The sequence below is a fragment of the Coffea eugenioides genome, chromosome 4, assembly GCF_003713205.1.
Source record: "Coffea eugenioides isolate CCC68of chromosome 4, Ceug_1.0, whole genome shotgun sequence".
Taxonomy (NCBI): Eukaryota; Viridiplantae; Streptophyta; class Magnoliopsida; order Gentianales; family Rubiaceae; genus Coffea; species Coffea eugenioides.
In genome coordinates this window covers 39,469,177-39,485,741 of record NC_040038.1, presented here as the reverse complement: position 1 = coordinate 39,485,741, position 16,565 = coordinate 39,469,177, and the positions used below count along the sequence as shown (strand labels likewise).

Below are 16,565 nucleotides of genomic sequence, written 5' to 3'. Positions count from 1 at the left end.
ATGTTTTGTTTGAAAATGTTCCCCCAGAACTAGGAGATTATTTCCCACAGCTGTACCTATTTGATCTTTAATGTTGATCTTTGGCTTACCAAAGACAAAGGTTGCAAACTAGGAACAGATGATAGAATGATGAGCAATTATTCACTATCACTAAAGAGTATGGAAGTGCCAAAATAAAGGCTTTCGATTGATTTTGCAATCTTAAGCAAGAAATCAATCATCAATTACATGTACAATTAGTAGATGAAGTTTTTACCAAAAATTCCTGACTAAATATTTCCATGCAAACAACATTCTTTTTAACATTGATCAACCAAGTTGCAATGATAAAACAACTGGTTAAGCAATGTAGCAGCACAGAGTTAATGAGACGAAACTTCTTTCCTTTGAGACTCAGGGTGCACCCTTTTATTACTAGAATTTCATATTTAGAACCTTACCAAGAGGCTGATAAACTTTTGGACCATTGTAATATCTGAAAGTGTTACTAGTTTCCTTTGAACTTGACACCTCCTTAATTTCTTTCGAAACTGAGACCTCACGCAATGCTGTTAAAGCAGCTTTTCTCCTGGCCTTACGTTCCTTCAACTTCTTTATCTGTTCCTCCAGTTCTAATTTAGCTCTCTCTGCAGCATCAGCTCTGCTTATTGCCTGTTCAGCCCGCATCCTGAACTCTGCAATCTTTCCTGTTGCAATTTCGAGCTCTTTCTTTAAATTCTCTGACTGATGGCTATCTTCGAGCCCTGGCTTCAGAAAAGTGTCTGCCTGTTTGGCCTTTTTCACTAAACTTTCATATTCCTCCTTAAGAATTGTCACTTGGACATCTGTCTTCATATTGTCACTTTCTTCATTACCAGCTTTTGACTCACAATTTGAATCTTCCCTTGACTGAGTCGAATATTCGTGCTGGATTTTGAATGGAAAAAAGCTTCCACTTTCTTCGGGAAGTTTACCAGATGCTTTTAACTGTCGATACTTCTGCTTGGCTTCTTCAGCTTCCACTGCTAGTTGTTGTAGTGCAGCATAGACAGCAGACTTTTCAGTCTTCGCCCTTTCTTCAGCAGCCACAGCAGCAGCAATTTTTGACCTTCCTTTATGGAGCTCAGCTTTCAGCTTTGCTATCTCAACTTGTGCTTCATTCTCCTTTTCACTAGCCTCAGTCATCTCACCTGTTGTCTTCTCCAATTCCCTTCTCATCTCTTCAGCATTTCTAACCAGCCTTAGGATATCCTCATTTGCTTTACTGTGTTCCATCTTTAGCTCCTTGAGCTCATTCTCTAGCAAGGTGATGTAAACAGCCTGACCCATATTCTTCTCTTCCTTCAGTTCCAAATCTGCTTTCAACTGGTTTAGTTCGCAAAGGGCATCGAACGCAACTTTCTCAGAAGAACTGTGAAGGGCATTTGCCTTTTGAAGTTCCGCTTGCAGTGAATCAACTAATGCAGACTTGTCTAAGAACTGTTTCTCCAAATAATGCGTCAGTTCAAGTTGTTCTGTCACAGATTCTAGCTGTTGCTGTATTTGAGTTACTGCAGCTTCTGCCAGTTGTATTTCTTCCTCTTTTTCTGATATTACTGCATTCTTTTCGTCCTCTGCTTCAGCTGCCGCCATCTTCAGATGCATAATTGTTTCATTAAGCTCTGTCACATGCCTCAAAAGTTCATCTGTCTTTAACTTCTCCAAGCTAAAGGCAGTTTCCACTACTTCTAATTTTGTCAAGAACTCAAACTTTGCATCCTTTGCTGCTGCAAGTTCTATTTCCGATGTCAGAAGTTGTCCTTGAGTATCCTTTAACTCAATCAGAACATGTGAAAGCTGCTCACGTATGTTGACGGACTCAGCAATCTGATTAGCCATCTCCTTAACTGTTGATTCCAATTCACCTATGCAGATTCGAGATTCTTTGCAGTCATTTGTTAAAGTATCTTTCTCAAGTTCAGAATTCTTTAGGAGGGTAGACAGTTCATCAGATGTTTTTTGATAGTGATCCAACTTCAGAAGGGCTTGCTTGTAGGCAGAATCCTTTGCTTCCAATTGAACTTTTACATTTGCCAAGTCTTTCAACAGGTTCTCCAGCTCATTTTCTTTGTCCAATTCCTGTCAATTAAAAGAATACAAGAACATAATGAAAATTAATGACTAGCAGCCACAAGAACATTCACAGTTCAGACTTTCTGCAGATATATAGCTGATAGATCATAAATTGGAATGTCATTTCGAATTCATTTCACAACTAAATCTTATCTGCAGTTAAAGTTTTCCAGACATAATCAACATATCTGTTGCCAAATCAGTGACTAAGAATTAGGAAAATATACAACATAAAATTGAGCGTCGAGCATGAATATCTGAGGGAGCCTAGACGAACTTACTTCCTTACAGATAGGCCTGTTTTTTCTCTGGTCATTTTCTCCACCAAATAAAGAAATTGCAGCTTGGACAGACTCAATCGACTTCGTATCAATCTCTGCCATCTTTAGTCCTAGATAATCCTGGAAAGGAATTTAAGTCACAGAAAATCAATTCGATTTCAATGCTTGTCCGGCTTTGAAATCCAAATGCATCGTTAATCAAGAAAACAGAAATTTGTCAAGACTGAGACTATATGTACTTCTACCAGCATTACAGAAAAAAAATCTGCTAATACAAAGTGTGCATATGATAAGTGACGTGCACTTTTGGTATCCAAATATTAGTATGCATGATGGAATCCCAATACAGAAGAATTGCAACCTTGAATGAATAACAGATACGTGGAAAAAAAATGAATATATAAAACTGCGCAGAGAGCAACAGAATTCAAACCTGCTATTGGGAAAAAAGGATGAAATTAGATGAAGATATATGAGGTCTCTATTACATGGGGATACCAAGATATCCTAATCTTTGTATGCTGGAGGAATCGATGGGCCGGATTTTTGTTTTCATAGGACACTCCAGACATATTCATGCATTGAAACAGATAACTAAAGATTTGATAAACCTCAAAAAACATTGTAAAAGTCGTCCTAGGACAACTCTTTTTTTTACTTCTGAAACTACTGATTTCTGTCTTTGGTCTGGCCAGACGACAATTCTTAACTCTTTGTTAACCGTCTTTTGGCTCCTTTGCAGTTTTGGAACTGTCTTCTTGTTGTTTAATTACCATCAACAATACACAAGGCAAATGTCTTGTAAACTCTAGACGTAGTTACTACAAAAAGCTGGCGAAATTCCATATAAACATTACTACCAGAAAACTCGATGTCTTGCATGACCACCATTTGGAGACACAGCCCCTAGCATTATGCCACATTAATTAGTAGACCACAATTCATGAAAAGAAGAAGAAAAAGAGCAAATTTTAATTGATTTTCATTTTTAAAAAATTTTTTTTTGCCAATGTTGAAGGGCATATATATACAAAATTTTGCCGGTACGAGAACTTTTTAGAAAGCTCGAAAGGTTTACACATGTTTCAATCTTTTTTTATGTCTTAGATAGTATATGCCAAGGTCAAGTTTTACTTGACAATGCACATGAGCTTTATCTTTAACTAAAAATTTGTTAGGACTCTAAATTTGAGCTCAATTCATTTATACACATAAGCAAAAAAGACTTTAATGTGGTTCAAGAGTTATAAATTAGAACAAGCGTAACATCACATGTAATTTTTAAGTGAATTAAGTGTGACCATTCCTTTTAAAAAAAAAAAAGTGAGACCGTTCCTAATGTCCCCAATCCAGAAAATTATGAATTGAAAAGTATAAAAAATACAGGAGATTTGCCACACATTTTGTCTTTCAACCATCAGACAAAGCAAAACTCCTGACTTGTCTTCTTCAATATTCCCAAAGAAATAGAATAGCATAAATATAGCATATGCTTCCATAGTTCTATGCCTTTTCCCTTGTCCCGTTTGATAATGTGAAAATAGGAAAGAAACCTGTAACTTTGTGGAGCTGCAGCCATCCAGAAAGGTATCCTCAGGTGCATTACTGAACTTTTTTCTTTGTTTCTACCTGATGACTTGTAAGAATCTTCGCAATGATAGCCTCATTATTTATTGTGTAGGCAATGCACATGATTGTCTTTGCATAAAGAACAGGGATGTCATATTGACGACCTTGCAGTTAGATATATAATGGATGTCTTTGTTTCATTAGCTTTCTTCAAACAGTAAAATGCTTTTCCAAAATGAAAGATTTGCCTGCGCCGACCACAACAGATTTCTGTCTCATTTTACCATCCCACTCCCTGTCTATTTGCTTTACAGTTAATAACTGTAGCAAATTAATGGACGGTTTCATCTATGCTAGGATTCTTTGTCAAAAGATCAATTGCACAGTCACTTCTTATCTTTCAAGTAAACTATCCAGGCTTTCGATTGCATTGCATTTCATAGCTGCTTGAGTTCATAGTACCTTGTCAATTTCATTAGCCAAAATGCGGTCGTCACAAGCAATGAGAAACTAGAAAGTCAGGATCCATTCTTCATATCATGCCAGTAAATATTGACATTGGGCATCTCATTTCCTGTTAACGTCATGCCTCTTCAAGCAAAAGTGCAGTGCAGGCCAACAGTGAAGACACCTCTTCTGGAGTTGCAGATCCAAAACCTTGCCACCGTATTCTACCAAACTTGTCGAGCAAGAACACATAACTGTGAAGAAGAAATATACATGAGTAACTTCGTCAAACTAATTCAGACGGAAAATAAGAGGAATGGAGAACAAAAAGAAAATGTGTGCTACCCGGTTAGAAGGTTCAATATGTTGAGCTCTTTTCTAAAATAGTAATGGTCGCCGAAAGAATATACGATTTGTCTCTGCAGTACATTCTTCTTATCATCAGGGCTAGGTTTCTTCATTATTCGCAGAAGCAGCTTCTTTATTAGATTACGCCTTAGTAGCCACGACTCTATCAAGGAAACCTGGACATGTTTAAGATTTATTAACACATATATAGCAAATTATGTCATGGCTCCTATAAGCTATGCATTTCCTTTAATCTAAGCACAGTGAGAGTGATAAACCCCATCCAGTCTCTTATTGCACCAAGGAACAACAAAATGTGAGCCATCCTCCCTTTACAAAAGGATAAAGAAATTAAATGCAATTTGCAAACCTTCAATTGAAAGAAAATTATGCTATACCTCAAATAACTGAGTTTCGTTGGAGCTGCAGAACTCATCAAGGAATGGCTTGCTCCAAGAATTAATCATTGCCTACAAAGCAGGAAGCTTTTCAGGATGAAGTTCTAGGAACAATTTTTAAACATCTTTAAGCTCATTATATCGAATCAAAACAAAATCCAAGCAAAACATTATTAAAGTCTCCTTTTGTGAAAAAGAATCAGGAATCCGATTCCTCTTCCCCTCATAAATAAGCTTTATTCATTCACTACGCAAATCAAAGACCCAAGGGAAGTAATTTTGAATGCGTGTAGTTCTATAAATAAGGAATAACCATCTACAAATGAATTAATCAACATAAGTACGAATTACTAGAAACTTAAAATCATAACATGTACTTACAAGCTAAAAGCCCACACCAAATGCCTACAAGACAAACTAACAAACTGACAAAGCAATCCCAGTTCACCACACATAGCATCTGAGCTTTATTGTCTGCTCTGAATCTGAAGTCATTTCTAACAAATGCCAGTTATCCAATTGCTTATTTCTAGATTCATAATCTAAAAAACTACATTTCAAGGCAACCCATGATGATACCACAGAAGTAAATTCTCTTGATACAACAGTTTCACAGTATGTGATAGTATCAAGTTCTTTAAAGCTGCTAAGCTCCCAACAATAAATTAGGACCACAAAACAGCTGTGGAACAGGGAAGACAAGAATGTTATGAAGAATGTTATCAAGTTATTCCCTGATATTCTTCAATGAACACGAGACTGTTTGATGCTAAAACTGTCCATATAAAATCACAATGTACTAAGGCATTCAAAATAAGATGTAATAAAAACACTCCATAAAAACAATACTGCAACTGGACCTCCCTCAGGGTGTAGAACACAAAAGATAGCATATACTAATACGAAGTAAATTAAATCTACATGAGTCTTTAACACGAAGGATGCCGGTATAATAAAATGAAGAACATACATTGAGGTTCAGAAAGGTTATTTCAGTTCAGCTGTACTCAAGCAACATGTTCATGCTACATCATGAAAATATTGAACGTTAATGGCAAGCCTAAAGCAAGAAGTTGTTAGTTATCTTCTTTCTGCCATTATCTCATTTAAGAGGCATGCCCATTTCCAATTTATTCCAAATAAAATCACATATAATTAAGCCTCTTTCCTTCTAATGATGCTCTATGTATGAGTCTGCCTCATTTTGAATATAAGCAGGATGACATGAAAGGCAGAAACGTGCTTGATTTACTGTAGGCTAATGAATTGAAACAAACAATCAACTAGGCCCATAACAACTATCAGATCAGACTTGTCAAACCTGTGAGCTTCCGCGGAATGAAAGACAGAGCAATGACGCTTTAGGAACATCCAATTTGTCAGCACTAGAGCCATTTCCACCAGATGTAATGGGCAGCTTAAGACTTGAACCATCAGAAAAGTTCACTTCCAATGCAGGAAACTTAGTAGCTGCCATTGCCGGAATTATAATCTTATTTGCCATTGCAATCTACATAAAAACAACCCATATCCGCAACCAAAAAATCAACTTCAAAGGCCTCCAAGCATATCATTGTAAAAGTACAACAAAATAATCCAACATTAAAATCAACTACTACGATTAAGCACTGTAAATTAATAGCTCTTCATTTCACCTTGCCACCATGTTTCTTCATCTCTCCAAAATCAGCAAAATAGCCCCTACTCATTTCATCTGAACTGCCCTAAATCACATTTAACTTATGTAAAGATTAACAGTCCACATATACATTTCTATATAAATATTTCCATACAAGTGTAGAGAGCATAATGTCAAACACTGAACTTACATCCTAGCACGTTCCTTCTCAATTGCAGCCTTGTTTGCAAGCTGAAACCAGATAGGTTCTCAATAATCATAAAAAATATCAAAATTTTACAGAGACTTGCACCATATTAAAACCAAATCAAACCCCTTATCTTTCAGTCATTCAGTGCATTTCTGCTAAGCCAAATATGGAATATGAAGATAACCTTGGACTAACCTGGTAGATATCAAGGAAGCGGTTGGAGGTCCACTGAGATGGATTTTTTGAAGGGATGAAAGAACCCACCAGCTTATCATTAGTGATATAATTTGGACTGACAAGACGCCTTGAATGATGAAGAATTGCAGGTGCTGCTGCTGCTGAAGTTAGTTTCTTCAAACTTAACATCATCACTAGTCTCTCTGTGAAGATTCACTGTTGTTTGTTTTGTAAATTCCTCTTTTCTTGCCTTCTTTCTTTATTCTATTCAAGGAGATGGGCTAATTTCTCTGTTCATAAGGTGCGATGAACATATCAATCATGAAAAACATTTTCCTAGTTTATAGTAACCCAGCAACCATAAAAATGATCATAAACACCCTTAACCGATATAACAACACATAAAGTCATAATTGCACATTTTTCCACACAATTGCATAATTACCGTGTTCTAAAATCAACAACCGAATATAAACTGACTCAACTTTAGAAACATTTACCAGATCAAGTTTGAGACACTAACAATACTAATGCACGATGCACAATATCTGGCACAGTTTCTCCTGCACCTAGACGAACTCGATGGTTTTACAATTCTACCGCAGATGGAGAAAGCCATATAATTTTATATAACAACATCCCAACCAATTACGTTGGATCAAATTCTTAAAAACAACAGAATTTCATAGCAGTTGCAAAAGTCTAATCCAATTTGCATACGACAAGGACATTCAATAACATAGCTTTCATGCAGTTAGCATAATTTTTGAGTCTCCAATGTCAATGCTATGGTAAAGAATCAGATTTTGGGAACTTACTAGCTGATACTCCAAGACAGCAGCAGTTTCTGAACTTCCAGTCTGAACAAATAAACAAATAATGGTGCTGCACGGGACAAAACAGGTTTTAAATTTATTCAACAACCAAAACCAAAATGAAATACATAACTCACAAAATTTCTGGTGACCAGCAACTTTTTTTACTTCTATGTTTCTCATAAATGAGAACTTGAGCGAATGGAAATAGTCTCGGAATATTGTAATTGGATCTTCTAGAGGCTAAGGGTAACATTTTTTTAGTTGGAGGATACTATATCAGTGTAACCTTAATAGATAAGATTTCCAGCAGCATTTACATTAAACAAAGTCCATGGTTTACATATACAAAAGTAGCTTCTGTCATTTTCATGTAGTACAATCTCTCACATGAAAAGTTCTTATAGTAATTCAGACCCCCAAAACAAGAAAAGGAGAGTTGGTATAGCTAATGAAAGACAAATCGTAAGTGGTAAAAGTCTATGTTGCAAGGTAACAGGTTTTGGAAACTGCAAGTCAGCAATTTGACAAACCTAGAGCAACATGTAATGGTTGTATAATGTTCAGCCTGTCTTCAAGAAACTAGAAGAAAACCAAGATCTAAGTATCTTAACCTCAGAAAGCAATTGAGAACACGATGGAGAATAAAGTTCTTTCTCCCATTCATCTCTCAAAAGAAAACCCAAATGTAACATCCAAAATATTAATGCTATGCAAATTTACTAGAATTGAATTTCAAATTTTAAAAACGAAGGTAAAAAGTACTGCATCATCGCATTTGTTTTGGACCATCCATTTGAACTTTTTCCAAAACACAAAAAACAAACGAAGTGAAGAACCCAGAGGACTTTTGCATGCACCAAAGTGCAGAAAGTAAATAAAAAGGTCAAAAAAGTAGCTACACAGTAATAACAAAATATAGAAATCAACTCAACAAAAAATAAGATGCGGAAGGATTGGAAGTTGGAAGGTGTCAAACTAAGTATTTACGTCACATGCAGTTTGAAAATTGCAGTAGTAGGATTTTACAAAATTGTACATCATCACAGTGTTCTGAAGTGGCACTGTGCGGCAAATTCTTGGAAAAATTCTTTCTTAATTTTTGCTACACCATGATCATTTAAAACACATACTTTTCTATCAATGATCAACTGTCCTCAAAGTGGTTCTATGAAGATTGAAGCCCAAGAGGCAACATAGATAAAAAAGAATCATCATGAAAATTTCCATTTTATCTGGCCTGAAATTCTAAATACGAATGATCAAAGACTTTTTCAATTGAAGCAAACCCCCAAAATGCCAGCTGACCAAGAAAAGGGTATGCTTCTATTGAATCCTGGTTCACATTAGGCATCCAAAATCAGTCCTACTAGTTTCTTTTCATGCTTGAATGTTTGGTGAATTCATCATCATCATTATCACATTGGATGTCATTACTACTACTAAAATTATACTTGTGCGTCATAAACAATTTTGTTCCACACGAATACACTAAATTTTGAGGCCATAATTGGGACACCTGACAATTTCTTTTTGGCAGACTCCATTACACCACATGTATATTATCAGCACTTCTCTCAGTGGGGTGGATAGATATAGAGCTAAAACTGCTTTATCGATGTAAAATTGTTCAAAACTACTACTTGATAGTTGTTAAAGCAGACAAAAATCTCAAAATACAAAACCAATAATAAAAAATGAAAGGAAACGAACCGTGTCAAGGAGTGAGAGAGTGGCGGCGGAGGAACGATGCTGGGGACGACGGAGAAGGCCAGCGGCGGAAGAGCTGAGGAGACAGGGAGATGATGGACGCGTTCGATCTGGTTGAAGGAGAGCCAAAAAGGAAGAAGAAGAATCGTAAGCGACTTTATAAAACGTATCAGAAAGAAGACGCTTTAGTGTAATTTATTGGGGCATTTTTCTATTTTCATTTTCAACTTGTCGAATTCTGGTTTACTTTTCCATTTTTCTTTTCCTGTAATTCACCGTGCCCATCTTCATTTTCAAAAAAAAAATTTTTGTAATTGCACAATTAGTATGTCTAGTTTTCTTTTTTTCCCCACTAGTTATTGTACAAAAGGCTTTTAAAAAAACAGAATTAGAGTGATTTTGAATAATTTTGAATTGGTTAAAAGTAAATGAATCATTAAACATGACAAATTTTTTTTCTCCTTTCTCGTTATGAATTGAAAAATTAGCACTTTTTTTCCTTCTATATTGGATTAATTGCAATGCACCCTCAAACTACTTATTATATGTAATTAGGATTAATCTTTCCTACACTGACAGTGTATATACTATCAGCATTGGATGAATGACATCTGTGCAAAATTTGAATTTAAAAATCAATTTTTGCACACATGTCATGATTCTAACCATGATAGTGTATACACTGTCACTGTAAAAAAGATTTACTCTTATATCACTGGCCTATACTTTTATAGAGCTCGATCTTTGCTTATATCAAGAGCATCTTCAATAGGTGTCATATTTAGTAATAAATTAAGAAAGCGATTTATGAACAGAAGGGTTGTTCAAAAGGTTTAATCGCAAAAAATCAGTGTTGAAGCTGGTTAGGTCCTACGGATAATTAAATTAATATGAAAGTTACACATCACCTCACATATAACCCTACCACATAATTAAGACTTGACATTTATATGGTCACATCAGCATTTATCCAATTTGCAACTCCTTGCAGGCCATGTAGGGAAATTGTTCTGAGCTATTTGTTTAATTTTTATATTCAAGTCTTACTACACGTGAGTTTCGTCTAATTTTTTGTTTGCACTATTTGTAGGTTAGTTTATAGTGTTTGTAATATATTTTTATGTGAGTTGTAATTTATTTATATTATTCATTATTGTGGGTTCTTCGTAATTTTATCAAAAACAAGTAAAGAAATGATACTTTACCCATGATTTTTTTCAAAGGATAAAGTGCAATAAAAGCAACTGGGGAAATTATTAACTAAGCCAATAACAATAGAAAGCTTCATTTGAGTTAAAAGTGCAATATTGGTCCTTCAAAACTTGTGTTGAAATAGTATATTTTCAATCAAATTACAGACAAGTATCTTTACAAGCAAGGGATAAATTAATAAATTCTATTGATACTACAACTAGTTAGCAGTAAGAAGAATCGTGAAATTCTTTAGATTGTGGATTGACAAAATCAATAATGGTAGAAAAAGTATACATTGATAATAGAAATCAGAGGAGAGATATGTTGAGTGGTACATAGAAGAAAGTATAAGTGAAAGGTCACTTGTTCTACACCCCTACTTACATTTAAAAAAAAAACTCTTCGACAAATTAAATGCATCAATTATTATTGAATATTTGTGCATAGACTTGAAAAGCTTTAGTTGATCTCAATTTGTTTGAACAATGTGCCGTAATTTGATATTATAAAATAATTAATTGCTATTATTGATGATTTAAGGGTTAATTACACGAGTAAATCTTTTCTATACTGACAGTGTATACACTATCATCGTTAGAATCATGACATGTGTGCAAAAATTGAATTTCATGTCATTCATCTAATGCTGATATAATCCATAATTTTCATAATATTGGCCAATTATGTAAAACTCCTTTTAATTCCTCCCGAAGTTTGTTTAACTGCTTTCAGAACAAAATGTGCTAGAAAGGACCTTTAAAGATTAACCCAGCGCAATTACCCTATTTTTATGCAAACATACAAGCGTTTGATACTTACATATAAGGAAAACAAGGAAAAACTTGTAATTCTTTATTTTTGTTTTTGAAAAAAGAAAAGCTCAAAACCAAAATATTCATTTCCATCCTAGCTAGTAAGAGTAGTGATATTTATGACCGTACCAAAACTTTGTTTTATATTACAAATGAAAAAAAAAAATTGACTATGCTCAGTTGCAGTTTGTTCAAAAAGTTTTTCTTTTCTAAATTTTCTCATCGGTTATTCTTCACAAAACCCCTGTTTTTTTTTTGTCTGTTTAAATCTTCTCATCTTTTTGTTCGTCACACGCCCTTGTCCAAAAACTAATTCAGTAATAATTAAAATGCGGTCCTTGTATTTTTTGCATCAAGTGCATGGATAAACAGGAAGGACTAATTTCATTTTTTTAGTTTAATTTCGCAGAAATAACACTCTTATGGAATAATATATTCACTTTAGAGGGTGAGTAATAATTTAAAATTTTATGAATAACCACAGTATTTTTGTTCCATGCCAAATATGCAAAAATCAGAGAAAATTGCAACACACATCCTCAAACTACTTTTAATATGTATTTCATCCTTGAATCAAAAACTTTTTTTTTGTTACGCTCCTCTACTTTTCTATTTCCTCACTGTCTCAAATTTATTAGTTATGATTTGAATCCTGATCTACTAGGTGGAAGTACAACTCCCTAACCCATGACTAGCGGTTGAACAGTAAAACTTAATTATTGTATACTATCAAATTACGTTGCATTGTTCAAATATATTGAAATTCTCGTAGTTTATTTTCTGCCACTATTTTTCACTAAAAATATTTTAGTACCTCCAATTAATATCAATTTTAGCACTTAATTACATTGTACTAAGTATTCTTGATCGCTTAAAAGTATTAAAGGCTTTCCATTAAAAAATTGTTACCAAATTTCATTAGTTCCCAACCAATTTAAGTGAGTGCTAGAATCGATAGTTTAGTGGTGCAAAACCACAAATTAGTGATAGTTCGTTGGTGCCTATTATAATTAACTTTAATTTACTGTCTATAATTTGTGTTCTCGTGAGGCGCCGCTATTTTGCTTGCAATGACAGATACATGATGAGTTGTCAGACACCTATGATGATTGAGATAGAAGTGACAACACACACTCATATAAGCAACCAACAAAAGCGACCGTCCAGCATTGGGAGGTAGAAGAAGAAGATGAGAGTTGTGATTTGTGAGGTGAATTTCACTTGAGATAAGATAGATTTATTGCAGCCTGCAAGAATGGAGAAAGCTCTGACAACAGTTGGGAGCTTAAAAGCTAGTACGTTTTGGGTTTCCAAGAAAGCCAAGGAAGAGATCTCCAGCATCACTCAGGACCTCTCTGTATAATCATCTTTTCCTTTTCTTTCTTGATTGTTATTCAGTTATTTGAATTCTTCATTTTAATTTGTATACTGCATTAGTTCCTTTGATGCTGCTTTGTTTTAGTGGTATTTCGACTCTGTCATTGTTATCTGAATTGACGTGCAAGAACTTTTAGTACAATGTCATAATAAGATTTGTGAGATTTAGTAGTAGATATAAGGAATCTTGAGGAAAGGAGAGGAGGGCTCCTGTTTAATTTGGATTTGGGTGGAAATATGAGATAAGACACAGGATTCTTGTTTCAATGCCCTGTTAATTCTGAGATGCATTGATTGGAAAGTTTTGATCAGACAGAGTATTCTTGATTTTCCTTCTAATTCTGAGATTAGTAGCATTAATGGATGTGTAGTGCAGAGGGTGTGGTTTTATGGACAACAGGCTTTACCACAATCATTATTATAGATGCTGATATTATTTTGCGCTTTTGACATTTCTGAGTTCAGTTGGGAGTTAGTCGAACTGTGTTTTCCATCAGGACTGTACTGTCTAATCTGAAAATTGGCATAGTTGTAACCTCAAAAGGAGGATCAAGTAAGAAAGAGGTTGTCAATAATTCTTGGTCAATTTCTATTAGAACGTAATAAGACTTTGATCATTGCTTCTTTTCATAAAATATAGCTTCTGGTTTCCAACTTCTGCTATGCTTATCCATAAGAATCCTCACTTTTCATATTACCGCCTTTTGATTAGTAGAGATTTAGTGAAAAATTGTGCCGGATTCTTCTTAATCTTTATCGCGTACATCGTTCAAGCCTTTTCAAGGTTCTTAAGCTTAGAGCTGGGATCAATCCTACTACCAGAATATGGCTACTTCATTGCGATTTGTCTGTCATTTCAGAGCTAGTGAGGGGCCTTGTCTCCCCAATTCTTTGGCCTCCAAAGTTCAATGTGCCTTTTTTTTTCCAATGTGCCTAATGTGTCATTAATGTGCCCTTTTTTGGCTCCAAAACTTGGGTTTATTGACATTGTCTTTCTGCTGACTTCAGAAGAATCATACCACCAGACCTGATATTGCAACGTATGCACTCTAGCAGAGTAACTCTTTTTTAACTTTGTGATCTTCCAATGAGATTCAGGCTTCCCATCCCATCCAATTTGTATGTTTTCCTTTGAAGATAATTATAATGAAGAACTACACAGAGTTCTTTGGCCATTAGCATTCTCGTTAACTTAGACAAGTAGCTATTTTTCCAGACTGGCTCCCAAGGGAACTGAAATTGTTCCTACTTGGTCAGTTTCATAATTCTGATTGTGAAGATTTTTAATCCAAGAAATTTCAGAGCAAATGTCATTCTGAATAAATTCTGATTTTTGAAATCCATGAAACAGCATACCATCTGTCTTGGACTTGATCTATTAAGTCATAAATTGTGAACCATGGCCAGGAAGACCTGTTTATGTTTTAAGTAAACTTGATTTCAGTCATCATATTGAACTATATTTCTTTTGGGTTGGCTTACATTCAGCAGTCTCTTGCTGAGGACTCTTTTCTTTCTCCTTTTTCACTTTTCTTGTCGATTTACAAAGAACCATAAATATATATAGTTTCTTCTCATGGACAATTTTACATAGATGAACTTGCAACTACTATCTCGGCTTTTCTTTTCTCATCTTTGTTGATCTTTTGCATAAGATTACAATCCTGTTTTGCTGCTCTTCCAGTAACTGCGCTTTCTATTTCCAGACCTTCTCTAATACTGTTGAAGAAAAGGCAAAATGGGTATTCAACAAACTGAAAGGTATGATGATAATCCTACATCCATTTTTGTTTTCAGATGAATTCATCACGGAGAATTTTGTATTACCACATTGTGGCATCTGTGGTGCAAGTATACCTCATTCTAAAAGTGGATCATTAACTGCGCTGCATCGGCATCTTAGCTATAACTGTGGTATTCAAGATCAAACTACCATGATATATGGTTTCACTAGTATTTAGAACAGAAAAGACCACAGCAGTTGCTCATCCATAATGAGAGCATGCACATCTATAATCTAATGACAATTGGATCATTTTTCTACTGCTACCCTGCCTGCTATAGCAGTCAACATTGTGCAAGCTTGTCAGTCTCTGAATGACAGCCATCTAAACCATGTAGTAATTCCTCAGGTAAGCCCCTGAAGTCCTTGCCAGATCTCCTGCGAGAATTCAACCTACCGCCTGGCCTTTTTCCCCAGAACATAACTTGTTATGAATTTGATGTGTCAAAGTCCAAGCTTATTGTCTACTTGCCCTCTCCATGTGAAGTTTGCTTCAAGGACTCATCTGTTGTGAGGTATGCTACACGGATCAAAGCAACATTGTCAAGGGGAAAGCTCACAGGAATTGAAGGCATGAAGACCAAGGTTCTGGTATGGGTCAAAGTTACTAGCGTCAATGTTGAGGGCTACAAATCTGACAAACTCTGGTTTACAGCAGGGGTGAAGAAATCAAGGCCTAAAGATGCATATGAAATGCCCCGTGATGCAGTAAAAGTAGAAGAATTTTGAGTTTGGAAAGAAATCAAAGATCCTGCTAGTTTTATGTCAATAATGCTATAGAAGCATTTCCCTTTTTTTTTTTTTCCTTTTTTAAATATAGATACATTACCTTATTCTTTGATATGTTCTTTAGTCTTCACGAACACATATATGCTGATCGATATATGGAAACTATTAATGTTGTATCAACCATTATCAATTCTTGACAGAGTGAAATGTAGTATTTTAAACATGATACTAGAACCAGTGAAATATTCGTCTACTAGACAAAGAAGAATTCTATGATAACACAATGGAGGAGCAACATGAATCATCATATAAATAATGAATTAATTGTATATACACTGTTAATCTATACATTATCACCATTAGATATATAATATATTTATAAAATTTAAATTTGAAATTCAAAATTTGCTCATGTATCATACATCTAATCATGATAATATATACACTAACAGTGTATATATAATCTACTTATAAATAATTATATAGTGTAGTATGAACAATTGACCAGTTTGTAGTATTTAGCCGATGATAGGTTTGCTTGTTAATAAAAGATTCACCAATATCATGTTTTGGGTGGGGCATAGATATTGGTGACGGTGAATCAGCTAATCGAAGGTCAAGCCGGTGATCCGCGAAAGTGAAATTATAAATGAAAATAAAATTATAGAGTGACCTAAAAAGGGGAGAAAACAAGGGAAAAATACAAACAAAATTGTCTAGAAAAGAAAGAAACAGCAAGGAAAATAGGAAAAGACAAAAAAAAAACCTTGTAGAAAGAGAATCCTATAGAATTTATTAAACCAATAACTAGTCACATTTTATAAAATAGGGGTTTTTCCTTGTATAAATTTTTTATTCCATTGCTAGTGTATATACTAGTGGATCTATATGTATGACAAGTAATTTAAATTTCAAGTTTTGGACGCGTGATATGCATATAGGTGGTTAGTGTATACACTATCAATTTAATTTAGATTAATCTCTTTTTATACCATCTGTCCAATA

At 34.8% G+C, this 16,565-nt stretch overlaps 3 protein-coding genes across 4 annotated transcripts; 1 reads left to right on the top strand and 2 right to left on the bottom strand.

The window, feature by feature from the left end:
• Positions 1–254: 254 nt before the first annotated feature.
• LOC113768846 (WEB family protein At1g12150-like) lies at positions 255–2,474 on the bottom strand. The gene is made up of 2 exons (XM_027313352.1): positions 2,373–2,474; positions 255–2,097 (listed from the first exon to the last, which is right to left on the bottom strand). The coding sequence occupies exons 1-2, from the start codon at positions 2,472–2,474 to the stop codon at positions 415–417; spliced, it is 1,785 nt and encodes a 594-aa protein (XP_027169153.1). The 3' UTR covers positions 255–414.
• Positions 2,475–3,713: 1,239 nt separating this feature from the next.
• On the bottom strand, positions 3,714–9,837 carry LOC113767415 (mitochondrial ATPase complex subunit ATP10). Of its 2 annotated transcripts, XM_027311503.1 has the most exons (9): positions 9,669–9,837; positions 7,959–8,025; positions 7,159–7,430; positions 6,964–7,004; positions 6,790–6,853; positions 6,456–6,644; positions 5,135–5,206; positions 4,734–4,912; positions 3,714–4,642 (listed from the first exon to the last, which is right to left on the bottom strand). In XM_027311503.1, exons 3-9 carry the CDS (start codon positions 7,330–7,332, stop codon positions 4,525–4,527), a joined length of 837 nt encoding a protein of 278 aa, XP_027167304.1. In that variant the 5' UTR covers positions 7,333–7,430; positions 7,959–8,025; positions 9,669–9,837; the 3' UTR covers positions 3,714–4,524. The 2 variants fall into 2 exon arrangements, with proteins under 2 accessions (XP_027167304.1, XP_027167305.1); XM_027311504.1 differs by lacking the exons at positions 7,959–8,025; positions 9,669–9,837 and having other exon boundaries at positions 6,790–6,858; positions 7,159–7,206.
• Positions 9,838–12,792: 2,955 nt separating this feature from the next.
• On the top strand, positions 12,793–15,781 carry LOC113768111 (uncharacterized protein At5g01610-like). The gene is made up of 3 exons (XM_027312352.1): positions 12,793–13,028; positions 14,755–14,809; positions 15,181–15,781. The coding sequence occupies exons 1-3, from the start codon at positions 12,927–12,929 to the stop codon at positions 15,558–15,560; spliced, it is 537 nt and encodes a 178-aa protein (XP_027168153.1). The 5' UTR covers positions 12,793–12,926; the 3' UTR covers positions 15,561–15,781.
• The last annotated feature ends 784 nt before the right edge of the window (positions 15,782–16,565 follow it).

Bases quoted from the DNA above. Each gene is read 5' to 3' on its own strand.
- LOC113768111 (XM_027312352.1), top strand. From the start codon at position 12,927: ATGGAGAAAGCTCTGACAACAGTTGGGAGCTTAAAAGCTAGTACGTTT. The intron at 13,029-14,754 runs GTATAATCATCT...TTCTATTTCCAG, and splicing joins GCATCACTCAGGACCTCTCT to ACCTTCTCTAATACTGTTGA. The intron at 14,810-15,180 runs GTATGATGATAA...GTAATTCCTCAG, and splicing joins GGTATTCAACAAACTGAAAG to GTAAGCCCCTGAAGTCCTTG.
- LOC113768846 (XM_027313352.1), bottom strand. From the start codon at position 2,474: ATGGCAGAGATTGATACGAAGTCGATTGAGTCTGTCCAAGCTGCAATT. The intron at 2,098-2,372 runs GTAAGTTCGTCT...TTTAATTGACAG, and splicing joins ACAGGCCTATCTGTAAGGAA to GAATTGGACAAAGAAAATGA.
- LOC113767415 (XM_027311503.1), bottom strand. From the start codon at position 7,332: ATGATGTTAAGTTTGAAGAAACTAACTTCAGCAGCAGCAGCACCTGCA. The intron at 5,207-6,455 runs GTTTGACAAGTC...CCTGCTTTGTAG, and splicing joins CATTCCGCGGAAGCTCACAG to GCAATGATTAATTCTTGGAG. The intron at 4,913-5,134 runs GTATAGCATAAT...AAACATGTCCAG, and splicing joins ACGAAACTCAGTTATTTGAG to GTTTCCTTGATAGAGTCGTG.